Source organism: Lycium ferocissimum, chromosome 10 (genome assembly GCF_029784015.1).
Source record: "Lycium ferocissimum isolate CSIRO_LF1 chromosome 10, AGI_CSIRO_Lferr_CH_V1, whole genome shotgun sequence".
Taxonomy (NCBI): domain Eukaryota; kingdom Viridiplantae; phylum Streptophyta; class Magnoliopsida; order Solanales; family Solanaceae; genus Lycium; species Lycium ferocissimum.
In genome coordinates, this window is record NC_081351.1 from 25,099,599 (window position 1) to 25,113,686 (window position 14,088).

General features: G+C 32.3%; 1 protein-coding gene across 4 annotated transcripts; it reads right to left on the reverse strand.

The window, feature by feature from the left end:
• Positions 1–319: 319 nt before the first annotated feature.
• On the reverse strand, positions 320–6,008 carry LOC132032958 (uncharacterized). 4 transcript variants are annotated; one of them, XM_059422779.1, is made up of 8 exons: positions 5,639–6,005; positions 4,949–5,043; positions 4,423–4,526; positions 4,176–4,276; positions 3,990–4,093; positions 3,063–3,500; positions 1,788–1,919; positions 320–1,169 (listed from the first exon to the last, which is right to left on the reverse strand). In XM_059422779.1, exons 1-8 carry the CDS (start codon positions 5,879–5,881, stop codon positions 1,007–1,009), a joined length of 1,380 nt encoding a protein of 459 aa, XP_059278762.1. In that variant the 5' UTR covers positions 5,882–6,005; the 3' UTR covers positions 320–1,006. The 4 variants fall into 4 exon arrangements, with proteins under 4 accessions (XP_059278762.1, XP_059278761.1, XP_059278764.1 ...); XM_059422778.1 differs by lacking the exons at positions 320–1,169; positions 1,788–1,919 and having other exon boundaries at positions 2,217–3,500; positions 5,639–6,008; XM_059422781.1 differs by lacking the exons at positions 320–1,169; positions 1,788–1,919 and having other exon boundaries at positions 2,217–3,500; positions 4,423–4,533; positions 5,639–5,803.
• Positions 6,009–14,088: the final 8,080 nt, after the last annotated feature.

Below are 14,088 nucleotides of genomic sequence, written 5' to 3' on the forward strand. Positions count from 1 at the left end.
CGAAGGTCCTCATAAACTTCCTGAAAAACTTTTTATAATTAGTAGAATTGTACTTTGTAGTTTTGCATTTCCCCCTTTTCTATGGTTGTGTACATGGTATAGGTCATATATTTTCTTAGGTTAGAAGTATTATTGTTCATATATATGATAAATATCCTGCTATGAGTTGGAAAGATTTCTATATTTACTTCCTGTCATAGGCACCCCAAAAGAGGAAAAAATAGATTATGATGTACACCCTCCCTCCATTTTCTTTGAACATGTTTGTCTAGACACTTATAGCATATTTAGCCAAACTTTCAAAATCTGTTTATTTAAAAAAAAAAAAAAATTGTTAGAAGTGTTTTTGAAGAAAGAACTTTTAGAGTAGCAATTTTTGTCTGGATAATCAAGTTGAAAAACACTTTTCCAATATTAGAGCAATAGTTTGTGCATGGTCAAAGTTCCAAAAGTGTTTATGGGGAAACGATATTTCTTTCACCTTCTGCTACTACTCAAGAAAACTTATTTTTCTCTAAAACTTGGCCAAACACCTTAATTCTCTAAAATAAGCACTTTTGACTTCCTAGAAGTATGGGCAAGCAATCTATGAGTTTAAGAAGAAAAGAAGAAATTGAAAATTGTAGAAACGTAGCATAATATTTTTGTGGCGATAAGACTTTTTGAAATTTGTGGTACTAACATCACGGATTGAGTAACTAGAGATGAAAAATCAATCAATGCAGAATCATTGAGTTCATGGTGAAAGGGGAAGGTTTTCTGTTTTCTTCGAATTCTATATTCATCTATTTACAATGGACTGAGTATCTACTTACATCTAATAAATTCACATTCCCCCATGGAAAACCTATAAGCTAGTGGAGGTGCTACAATTACATATAGAAGAAGAAAGGCATTGACCTCCAAATCCATTTCAATTGCGAAACAGATTTTTGTCAAGTGTGTAAAGAATTACAAGAATGTGTAATGCAGTATTCTATAAACAAATGAGAGAATATCATGCTAACTATTCATGAGGAGGTACTTGGTTTGGCAGTGCTCGAATCTTTCTTAAGACATGCTTCCTGCAGCGCTCGAATATGCTGTCGTAGATCAAATCAAATTGAACTCCGGCTCTTTCCCGATTCACAACGAAGAGAATGTGGTCGCCTTCCACGATTTTGTAGTACCTGCACACCAGAGGAATTATCAATATTGCTGCCTTCGAACACCATCATAGCTACATGAGTGATAACCTGATAGTCATAATGTTGTTGGGCCTCTCAAAAATGTTGCCCCACCCGTATCAGAACCTTAAAAAAATGCATCACTTTTGGAATATTCTACATACACCCGTCAGCATTTTTTAAGAGGCTGAACAACATAGGACGTAAATAGAGGTTTGATAGATGGAGGTATAGATGTTCAGTCAAATCTAACACCAAAATCAGTAAGGTCACCAAACTATTGACACCTATGTTCACATAATATTACTGAGTTTCTGCTTTGGAATTCTACAGATGAAAGATCAATACTACCTTAAATCCTAATAAGGAGAAAGGATTACATTCGAGTTAAGATACTTCTCACAGTGAAAGGATGGCTATAACAATGATTTAGCATGAAGCAAAATTCAAATTCTCCGAAACCTCAATTCTTGATACCTAAGAAAACTAACACATGAATGAAAAATATAACGATGAGGACCAGCTAATTATTAAATGCTATGGACACAGAATTAGAAGAGGTATTCTAAAATGTCAACTTGGCTAAAGAAATACAAGAGCAGATTCTGACTAGTCACGTACCAGATGCCAGGTTGCAAGGGCTGGCAATCAGAATCTTCAACAACAACACGACTCGGGTGTTCAATCGGCAAACGAGGGTGTGTCATGGATATGGTGTTGAGAGCACCATCATTGTCCCACCAATCTTCATCCCTGCATGTATTAGATAAAATAAAAACCATGAGAATAATGAAAACTCGTTATTGCTTGTATTGAACTAGTAATTTTTAGTTCCATAAAGCTTTCATATAGGCTAAATACATAGATGTCCTCTTAAACTTGGCATCAGTTTTCATTTTGATACCTACCTATTAGACACTCCAACGCCATTCACAATGAAAACTGGTATGAAGTTCAACTGTCTATGTATTTGGCCTTTCATATACAATGATTACTTTTAGAAGATATAATTTTGAATGAGTAAACTTAATGGTGCATTTGAATTACTGGTTTTGAATGACTCTAAACTGATCATAAACGGATTGTCCTAAAGATGGAAAACCACATCTCGTACTAAGGAAATTAAACAAAAAGTTTTGAGGTTACACTAAAATTAGGAGAACTTGAAATCAACTGAAACTGATGTTACAAAATCCCTAATTTGGTGTGGTCATATCAGCCATTCATGTAGATCTAGGAACTAGTTTAACAATCCACAGAACTTGTAATGAGCAAGAATAAGCCCTAATAATATAACCGTGATGGTAGTGGGATCTCAGTACAAATCAACAAAGGCATGACACAAATAGTCACTCAATTACAACAGTCAATGCTTGAGAAAATTTTCAATAATAGAGTTCAAAATCTTGCTGATGACTAATTAGATACTTACTCCATCCCAGTTTATGTGAAGGTTTTGACTGGGCACAAGGTTTAAGAGAAAAAAGAAAGACTTTTGAAACTTGTGATCTAAAATAGCCATTTTTGTGACTATAAATCATCTCATTAAGAATAAAATAGGTTGTTTGAAGTTAAATTATTACTACTAAATATAGAAAGTTGTCATTCTTTTTGGGACTGACTAAAAAGAAAAAAGTGTCACATAATTGAGGCAGAGGGAGTATAGAACTCAAGTGGATAGGGCATGTACTATAAAGAATCTTCATATAGTTAAGTAGATTGCAACATAGTAATAGGCATCTTCTCATCTGTCCTAGCCTTGGGGGACAGAGTTGCCTGGTACCTATTGCTGGTGGGAGGTGGCATGTATCCCGTGGAAATAATCGAGCTGCACGCAAGCTGGCCTGGACACCACGGTTATCAAAAGATAAAAACAGAGAAGCAATAGACACGAACCTATAGCCTTTATATGGAGGAGAAACATCTTGAGGATGCCGCCATTGGCTCATTTGCAGGACTCTAATGAATAGCAAAGGATGTATGCCTAGAATACCAGAAGGAACTGCAAGTCCCATAATTTTTGTGGTACGTTTAGTAGCATAGCTGAAGTAGTATGTTTGCAGAAATGTACGTAAGTGGCTGTTCAACTTGATCGACCCCTGGATGGTAAGATCCGGAAGTATCCAATCCCCTGAAGCAAATGGACCAGCATTCCCTAACAGACAATCGAGAAGACCCCGGATACCAATTTTTCTCCAGGTCATATTAAAGTGATCAAACCCAAAGTTGTAATAGTCCTTCAGCCAGTGAAAGTCGAGCCACTCGTACATTATTACTCCAACACGGCAAAGTTGGAGCAAACATACGGGCATTAACGACTTTCCATCTTCAGGTCTGTAGAAGAATTCAGTCAAACTCAGCAAAATGCATTTTTACACAGACAAACAGATGATAACTTTGACAGTAGAATTCATGTAAATTAAATCATCATATAATATTGTGAAAAATTAAAGTAAATTTTTTGGAAGAACAAAAATATCATAGATATTTAAAAGAGTTGTCATCAAAATGCTTTTATATATTGTAGACAAACAGATGATAGTTGAGGATAAATGACAGTAGAATTGATTAGTTTTTAACATCATGTAAATTAAATCATCATATAATATAACGGAGTATTTACATGTTCTGTTGACTATCTCCTCAAGTATTATGTACTTAAAAATCATCTAGGACTGCGATGTCAAAGCTATAAACTTGATATATTAACTCACAACTTGATAAAATTTATTGTCGAGGTATCACTTTCCGGGAATTGTTCACATGGCAATAATTGATCAAATAAAAGTAAACTGCAGAATATAAATATTTTCAGAAACTCACTGCATTCCATCTAAGTATGTTCTAGTTGTCCCGTTAAGTGCTCCGGATAATGATGTTATGCTTAAGACCCAGTTCTCTGAAGTGTTCTCGTAACCCTTGAATGCCTGTCACAGTAAGCTTAAGGTTAACATCGAACGGGTTACTTTAGGTGTCACAATTTTTCAATTTAACGTGCAACTAATTTACCTTGTCAGCCAACATCTGTTGTAAAACTCGAACGACCTGTGATCCGGCTGAATGCCCCACTAAATGAATAGGGTGATCTTCATCCCACTCAGGGTAGTGCCCTGCTTCATTTTTTCCAAGAAAGCAAAGTGGCTAGGTTAAGTGAGGCATTGACTTAGTTTGACCAGACACAGTTTAAGAAAAAAAGACTTTTGAAATATGTGATTTTAAATATGTCATAACATTTATGTAATAAATAGATTTTGACCTTGTTCATAAACTCGCCCAAATTGGGAATGCCCACAAGCCTTACTGTGCTCCTCCCCATAATCAACCTGCCCTCCTTTTAGATAATAGAACAATTCACGCGCCCTGAAACCTAAAATCCATCAATTGTTGCAAAAACACGATAGAACAGGGAGCAACAGTATAACTGATCATAAATGTGACAATCTTATCTAAAAGTTTAAACGGTCAAAGAAAGCATATCATCATTTATTTAATCATATCTTCATAAGGTTCCCTCACGTGCGAGCCTGATTCTTTTTCAAGGGTCAATCACGTGATTATTTTTTTATGATAGTTTCCTGTGAGATTTAAGCACAAGACCTCTGTGTCTACTCTCATACCATGTGAATAAATGGAGCCCGGGCCTAACTTTAACCCCCAAAAACTAGCTGAAAATCTAGCTCATGAAGTGAATAACTCATCCTCAACCAATGTGTGACGCTTAACAATAACAACAAAATAGCAGAGAGAAGATATATAAACATTTAGTCCTTACAAATATTCACCTGTCGTATATGCTAGTAAGCGAACCCAAATCTGGCACAAGAACCTTGTCATCCTTTTTCTCTGCACCAGCAAAATAAGAAAGTCCTCCCAATCTCTACAAAAAGAACAAAAAAATTACATTTCCAAGCCTACATGAAAAAAAGAACAAACAAGTGTAACGTTAGTATAGGGAAGAAGAAAGGACCAAAGTTGCCACTATAATATTCGAAATCGAGCAACTTTATACTCTGCAGCTAGAAAAAAAAAATCTTATTTTTACCCTTAACCCCTAATGGAACTCCAACTTGAGTAATTTTAAACTCTAACCAAAACTTGAAGCGTAAATGTTGATCCTTTTTCTCGAATACGTGGAGTTCACCCATTTCAAGCTTCGTTAATACCAACGACAAATACGAGATGATGACTTGTTAATGACAAGTGTATGAATGAACCAAACGTGTAAAGGACAACAAAATTGATCAATGTCCAATAGTATAGTTTTCTAGTCAAAATTGGGTACTTTGAGCATCTTTAGTCCCTTAACTTTGCTAAAAATGGAGCACATTTAGTCCAACTAACAGAATGGACTTAAAAACTAAGTGTGATTAAGAAAAAAACACGGCAAAAATCGACCCAAAAAAACTGACAAATTAAGGAGAAAACCCAAAACTCAAAAGATAAATGTGAAAATGTGTTAAAAGGGACATTACCCCTTTGCCAAAACCAAAGATTCCATGAACCAACACAAGAGGAGGCAAATCTTTTTTTGAACTGTTAGTCTCTTTTTTCTCCTCTGCTTCCAAATTTTGCTTGAAAATCCAGTCACTCAGATTCTTAGAAATATCACCAGCTATGACTGTGCTAAACAAGTAAAGGCCATAACTCAAATGAACCAAAGAACTCACAAACAGTTCTGTTAATTGAACTGCTGTTAGCCACCATCTCACTATCATTTTACAAGAAAAAAACCAAGTAAAAGTTGTAAATGTTCAATCTTTAAGAGAAAACAAGAAGACCCCTCAAATTATAAAGCCTCAAGATGAATAAAACAGAAAAAAAAAATGGACTTTTTTTTTTTCCCCCCAAAAAATGGATTCTGTTTATGGTGATTCTTGGAAGAAGAGGAGACTGAAAAATACACGTTTGGACTATATTTTCTTTGGGTTTTATAGAGTTTGTTCAGGTATAGAAGATTCAAGAATTTGAAAATTGGTTTCCATCACTTTCACGTTTCACAATTCATGACCAATCAAATCCTCGTATTATAAATTATGGTTTGGACTTTTGATGGATGTTACGTGTTCGCGTGTTGTATTGTATGTATTCTTATTTCGAAGAATGTAACAATAACAAATGTCATTTTATATAATAAACCAATTTGTTGCGATCGCGTTACTACTTCATCCTTTTTTCACCTTACCCTCATTTATTACGTTAATAATTTTATTTTGCCTTTTATCTTACCTTATTTCTTATACTCCCTCCGTCCCAATTTATATTATATAATTTGTTTGGGTACGGAGTTTAAAAAATAAAGGAAAACTTTTGAATCTTATGGTTTAAAATAAATCAAAGATATTTGTGTGGTTACGGATCATCTCGCTGAGCGTAAAAGGTAAAGTTTAAAATTAAATTATTGTCAAATAAGAAAATGTATCATTTGCCCTTCTTTTGGGGTGGTCTTTAAATTTTGCCCTTTGGCTAAAACCCATGAGTTCTAGGTTCGAACCCCACTCAGTAAAAAATTGAAAAAAAATTCGTAAGGCAGAGTTTAAATTTCACTATACCCCATTTTAAAAAAATTAAAAGTTATGCTTGACCCTAAGATACTTATGCCTTAAATTTATAAGTATGCTTCCAGATAACTTGTAATTCCTTCACAAGTTTATGCTTTCCAAAGATACTTATGGGCAAACTTTTAGTTAAGCCTTAATTAAAAGTCTTTTCCTAATTATGTCTTATGGGGCAGACTTTTAGTTAAGGCATAACTAAAAGTATGCCCCATAAGGCCGAACTTTTCCCACAAGATAACTAAAATTTGCCTTATAAGACAAAGTCTATGTCTTAAGAAAAGTTATGTTTATGCGGACTTTTAGTTATCTTTTGAGCATACTTTTAGTTATGTCTAGCTAACTTTTGCATACTTTTAGTTGTTTAACTAAAAGTTTATAAAGATAATTGAGACTTTTAGTTAAGGCTTAACTAAAAGTTTGCCCATAAGTATGCGGACTCTAAATGTGAAGGAATTATCGGTAGGGACCCGACATACTTATGCCAAGTTCGCCTACGGGTAAAAATTAAAGGCCGGAATACACGCGACCCAAACCTTGCCTTGCAATTTTTTTTTTTTTTAAAAAGGGGGTTCGAACCCGTAATATAAACGCTCGGTTGCAAAATTTAAAAGACCAAAGGTGGCAAAATTTAAAAGAAGGGCAATCCACGCAAAAAAATGCACATAAATTGGAACAGAGGGAGTAATAACTTATCCATACCTGCTTTTAATATTGCATAGTTATTCCTCAAATTATTGTTGTGTAATGTTATGAAATGAAGAAGAATGGTAGGAGTATAATTTATTTGAAGTTTATATTCATCAATATAATAAAATACAAGGCAATTCGATATAATATGAAATGATGGGTAAAAGTTGTAACTCCCCCCCCCCCCCCCCCCCCCCCCCCCCAAAAAAAAAAAAAAACACACACTCTTGTCCTTCTATTTCCGGGTTTTGAATAGAAAAAGGGGTATTGGTGAATTCAAGATTTAAGTTTTATTAGTTCAAGTTTTAAAATTCTAGCATTTGTTTTAAGTTTAAATTATTTTCACAGAAATTTATGCATTTCGTCAAAAGTATTAATTCATATTAACACAATAGTGGTACTCTGCATCCTCTGGAGAGAAGGAGAGCATGGATGCGGGACCCACCACTCATCAAGGCTGCTTTGGTGCCACGTGTCATAGAGTAGGACCCGGGGCATAGAATAATGTGGGACCCGCTATCTAAAGGACACAAGTTTTCAAAGAAAAACAAATTGTAGTTATAGATTTGGAGAAAAATCCAAAGATTATACCTAAAATCTAGTGTAAAGATAGATTTTTAAGGGCATAAATACATGCATTATCCAAAGTGATCCTAAATATTTGGGGAATAGTTGGTGGAGGCTGATTCTTGCTGGCATTCAAAGTTTAGGTCTTTGGTTGACCAGTTATGGATGGATTAATAATATAAAGCTCATAGTGTTTGCAACGTAAACATTTGTAATATAAAGATTATAATGTAAGAACTTTTTTGAAATATCTATTTTAATCTGATATATTGCAATTTAGAATTATGTATGGATTAGTAATATAGACATTAATCCTATGTCTTTTGGCTTCATAGAATTTGAAGTAGAGAATTCGAGGGTACAATTAAGGAATGTAACAAAATGATTGGATTCCTCAATTCTTAATTAAAGAATTTAGATTTTAATCACGGAAATGACAAGCGGTAGGGAGCAGTTTGTACCCTTAGTGAGCCTATCTTATGCTACTTTAAATTAGTTAAACTAATAAATTGTGAATGCCGAACAATTTTAAAAGCTAGAGAGTTTCGTTCCTTATTAAACCAACCAACGTGCAACATAGGCAAAATGATCTTTTCTTCCTTTTAACTTTTCTGCCTTTTTGTGAAAAATGTTCTATCATTATTATATGTATTATATTGATGATTTTTCTAAATTTTCTTGCTCTTGTGGTCTTGTTCTTGCTCTTGTTCTTGTTCTTGTTGAGACTTGTTCTATTAGCCAGTATATCATATTTGAGCGTGATCTCATAAAATTATAAATTTCGATCAAAATAAGATGTTTGGATGTGGTATATGAAGAGATGCATCCTAAGAAGTTTACTATGATTATAATTCTATATGATGTCCAAAGATTGCATAAATTTTAGATGTGTTAAGACTAAAACATACGGAGTACTTACATATATCTTGGAAGTGGAAATAATTTTAAATGTATTTGCTGGTTTTATTTTTGGGTCAACGACTATTTATATTAATTTCTCAAGATATATATTAAATATAAGGTGAATGCCAAAATATAAAATTAGTCAAGACCAAAATTTGTCGTCGTCGCGTTGAATACCATTCTTTTGCTTGTACTCTAAATAAATAAATACTTATCTTTTTGTAAACATGAAGGAGAATTCAACTTTAAGGAATTTTGAGTACCAAACTCAATTTATCTAGTTCAACCTATCAGCTTAGATAAATTGGTTGACCTTAAAACAGAGAGTGGGGGGGGGGGGGGGGGGGGTGGTGAAGAGCTGTCCGAAACCGTTGACATGGCTTTAGTCTCAATTTACGTGATATAATTTTTTTCTTTTTAATTCTGTAAAGAATAATATTATTTTCTTTTTCAAATTCATGTAATTTTAGCAATTCGTTTCATTGTTATTAACATATTCGTTGGGGTCCTGAACTCTTGTCCTGGACTCTTCTTTTTGTTTGCATATATTTGGCTTACATGTCAAAAGTCTTACTCCATTTAATCTCTTTTTATGTAATACAATTTTTCTTTTTAGCAAGTTTCAAGAAGAATAGCATTTTTTTATACTTAAGAATAATTTAACTTTAAACTTCCTATCTATCCTATTATAAAGTAATTTATAGTCACACCTTATTTTGAATCACACGTTTCAAAAGTTTTTTTTTCTTTTTAATCTATGTTGCTGGTCAAACAAATACCATTACATAAAATGAGTCAGAGGGATTATTAATACCTTAAGGGGTCGTTGGTTAAAACAAGGCGTTGCCCCAAGATTATAACTAGTAGATAATCCCGCCTTTAATATGGAATAGATATTCTCATGATTTTGGTATAAATTTTATCCTAGTTTTAACTATTATACAAGTCAAATCCTAGATTTAGTCAAAATAAATATCCGTAATTAAACACTCGATAAATTTAATCTCAAATTTTACTACGCAGTCAGGCAACTTACCGGAAATGGACGATCCAAATCTAATCGGCTGTCATTGTTGAAGTCATACTCCTTTAGGCATATGTAACATGTGGTTTTGTATAAGAAAATTATAAAATGTTAACCGTGTTATCTTGGTGGCCTACAGAAAATTGTTTTTAAATTACATAGTACTACGTACTATTTAAGTCAATAATCTGCAGTAATTAGCACCGAACATACTAATCACTAGATTCTAGTGCGCGAGTATATTGTTTAAGACTAATTAGATCACTAATTAATTGTTCAACAGTTTTGTGATTGTTCAACCTTAGCTTGGACTTGGATTTTTTACTACAGCATGTGTGCTTCAAAGGTTCATAGGTTTGTAATAAGGCTGAATACATCGATAGCCCCTTAAACTCGCCAGTAAATTTCATGTAGACACTCCAACTATACGAACTATTCGGATTGAGCACATGAACACATGATAAAATGTTTATATTAGACACTTTCGATTTAAATTTTTTAAGAAAGCTTTTGTGTATTCTCAAGAGCCCATTGTGTAGGCATGTTCCAACTGAGGTGAATGCGTGAAATTAATGGAGGTGATATATTTTAAGTTGTTAACTTAAGTATGTAATAAGCACTTAAGAACTTGCACAAAAACCTTTCCAAAATTTGAGACAAAAGTGTCTAAAGAAATGATTCATCATGTGTTTAGGTGCTCAATTGGAATAAATCGTAGTTCAGGTATCGAAATAAAATTTACTAGCAAGCTTAAGGTATTATCGATGCATTCAATAATAAGTAAGATAATCTATGTAATAAAATGAACTTGTGAAAATGCTAAAGGTTAGAAGTTTGGCGTTTTATTTTAATTAAGAAAATGTCAGAAGTAATATTGAATAAGAGATAACTAAAAGACAAAAGTTGAGTCGTGCATATCTAAAGTTTGAGTTTCTAAGGCAAACAACTTCAATCGCGTATGTCTGAAGTATTGAATATGGCAGGACGAGCCAGGCTCAAATTCTCCGAGTTTGTTCTTGGACCTCTAGTTGGGCCAGCTGAAGAGAACAATTCATCTTATCCACTCTCTTTTATCTCCTCTTCTTTGAGCCCAAAATCAAGTGGGTCAGTCCAATCCTTTTCTTTAGGCTTTTGGATTATTTTGCTCTCACACTTTAGAGAACTTCATAGTTTTCTACATAATCTCCTTACAAATTGATAAAATTATTTTCTTAGTTTCAAATTGTAAGTGGCCATTATATACCATCCCCTCCAAAAAAAATTTAAATTTTTTTTTTCCTTCAGTGTTCATTGAGTAATTTTTTCCCTTTAATTTTACATGCAAAAAATGCAGTGTGGCCCATTTTCAGTGTGGGCAGCGTCTGTACTGTGAAGTAGAGGTCACTGGTTTGGTGGTAAAAAATTATCCGCATCGGTTGTTTACACAAAATAAATAAATATAAGAAATATGTCTTGTATATACACTTTTTAAAACTTAATTATGATTAAATAATATGCATTTTGACTTTAACTTGTTGATCCTCAAGGTTAGTTGTTTAGCTAATAAGGTACAGGAGTTCAGAACCTAAATGACCCAAAAAAAGAGGAAATGAACCAAAATACCTCAAGAAAAAAAAATGGTACGAAAGTACCTTTAACGTAACTTTTTTATGCGTTAGTGAGTTAACATCCCCGTTAAAATCCGTTACCCGATTTTTCTTTTAAAAAAAAATAAATTACATAACGCACTATTTTAGTGCGCTATGTAACTAGGGCAATTTCCTAAGTTGGCCTTGTCATGTATACTTATATTACGGCCGTGTCATGTATACTTATATTACAATTAGTGTATCCATTCATTACTATGCAAAAGTTTCCATTTCTAAAATATATATTTTTTTGGTAGCAAATCCAACTTCCTAAAATATTTATAACATTAATTTTTTTCTAAAATATTTATAATATTAATTTAATGTTCTGATACCATAAGAACCTTTTAACAAATTTTTATTCTCTTATCTTTGATATTTATGAAAAAGTATTTATTCTTATAAAAAATATTTATTCTCTTATTTTTTGATAATTATATTTTTTAACAAATTTTTTAACTTTTTGTTCATTGACTTGTTGCTCACTTTTCTTAGTTAGTGTTTGTTTAGCTAACTCTAAAAACAATCGAGTCTATGATCTATTTACCACCGACAAAAGTAAATAATTTTCTATTTTAATTGAGGGTAAATTATTTAACTACTAATGCAATAAAAATTAATTCGAGATACACTCCTTGTATTTAAAAATCGAACATTTACACCATTTATACTATGAGAATCATGCACATACACTCTCTATGGGGTATAGTCGTAACTAAATGTATTTATTAAAAGACAAATTAAAATTATAAATTACACAAATTACTTAATAAAATATGCCAACTATTGTTATTAACTTTCTTGCATATTAAGCAGCAAGTTATTTTAGCTATATTGAGTTATAATATTTTATTATGTAAGAATTCCTCAACATTAGTTTCTTTATTTATTCTTCCGCTTTAAAATTATTTATTGATAAAGTGTCATTTGCGTAATATTTCTTAAGAAGTTAAGTTTTTTGTTTGAAAAATTAGGAATACATCACTATAATTAAGATTTTTTTGATTTTTTTTTTTTGCCAAATACGTTAAAATTCTAGTTATATTTCCATCAAATACCCATGTAATAAGAATTAATTCGAGATACCCCCTTGTATTTTAAAATCAAAGGTAGGATTTTCACAGTATAAGTATGTTCGATTTTAAAATACAAGGTATGCACCTCGAATTAATTCTTATTTACATTAGTGTTTAGTGTAATTAATCGTCACTTATAATACAAATTATTTACTTTTATCGGTAAACAGATCCTAGATTGTTTTTAGAATTAGCTAAACAAACATTAATTAAGAAAAAAAAACCAACAAGCCAATGAACAAGAGGATAAATAATTTGTTAAAAGCTAATTATTAAAAAGTAAGAGAATAAATATTTTCTATAAGAATAAATGTTTTTCATAAATATCAAAAGATGAGAGAATACATAGTTTGGTAACAATTTGTTAAAAGATTCTTATGGTATTAGAAGATAAATTAATACTCCCTCCATTCACTTTTACTTGTCCAGAACTTTGCACATTCCTTAAGAAATAATAAATGAAATGCATAATTTATCACGATAGTCATATTAATTGATGTAAATTTTTAATGGACTTGAAAATGATTTGAAATGAGTAATTATTACTATGGGTAAATAGGAATTTTTTTTTTATCTTCTCTTAATATGCTAAAAGTGACAAAGTGAAAATGTATTTTTAGAATACTAGATAAGTAAAAGTGAACGGAGGAATATTATTAATATTTTAAAAGATGGAAACTTTTGCATAGTTTTTGAAATGGATACAGTTGGATTAGCTAAGTAAATTCACACGGCCTAACTTAGGCTTAGCTTGCATGCTCACTAAAATAGTGCGTTATGTAATTTAGTTTTTTTTATAAAGAAAATTCGGATAATGAATTTTAACGGGGGACATTAACTCACTTTTATATAACGCATAAAAAAGTTGCGTTAAAAGTACTTTCGTACCACTTTTTTTTCCTTGAAATATTTTGGTTCATTTCTTTTTTTTTTTTTTTGGGTCATTTAGGTTCCGGACTCTAAGATATAGACACCCTGGTGATCAACATATAATGTAGCTTTTCTGACAGTCTGATTTGCCCTCGTTATGACAGACTTTTCATGTACTTTAACAACCAAGTTAATTGATTATAGGATATATCTTTTTGTTCATAGAAAATTTGTTTTGTTAAGAATACTGAAGCAACGTGTAAATTACAAAAACTTGACTTTCTGCAACATGCATGTCGTGTCATCACATAAATATGCAATTCCAGCGTAAGATATACTTCAAAAAAGAGCATATTTATTCAGTCATAAAGAGGAAGACTTCGAAAATATTACAGTCTACGCCCCACAAAATGGTGACTTGAACAGTCTCTCTGTTTCATTTTATGTGTCTTAATTTGATTGAACAAGCAATTTAAGTAAGCGGGAAAGGCTTTTAAATGTTGTGATCTTATACCTTAAAAAAAAAGAAGCATATTTATCCAAAGTCCTAAAGTGGAAGACTTTGAAAATATTACACTCTAGCTCCCACAAAATGGTTGACTTGAACATTAA

Coding starts and splice junctions, on each gene's coding strand:
- LOC132032958 (XM_059422778.1), bottom strand. CDS start 5,881: ATGATAGTGAGATGGTGGCTAACAGCAGTTCAATTAACAGAACTGTTT. Junction 5,044..5,638: donor TCTTTGGTTTTGGCAAAGGG/GTAATGTCCCTT, acceptor TTCTTTTTGTAG/AGATTGGGAGGACTTTCTTA. Junction 3,501..3,989: donor ACATACTTAGATGGAATGCA/GTGAGTTTCTGA, acceptor ATTCTTCTACAG/ACCTGAAGATGGAAAGTCGT.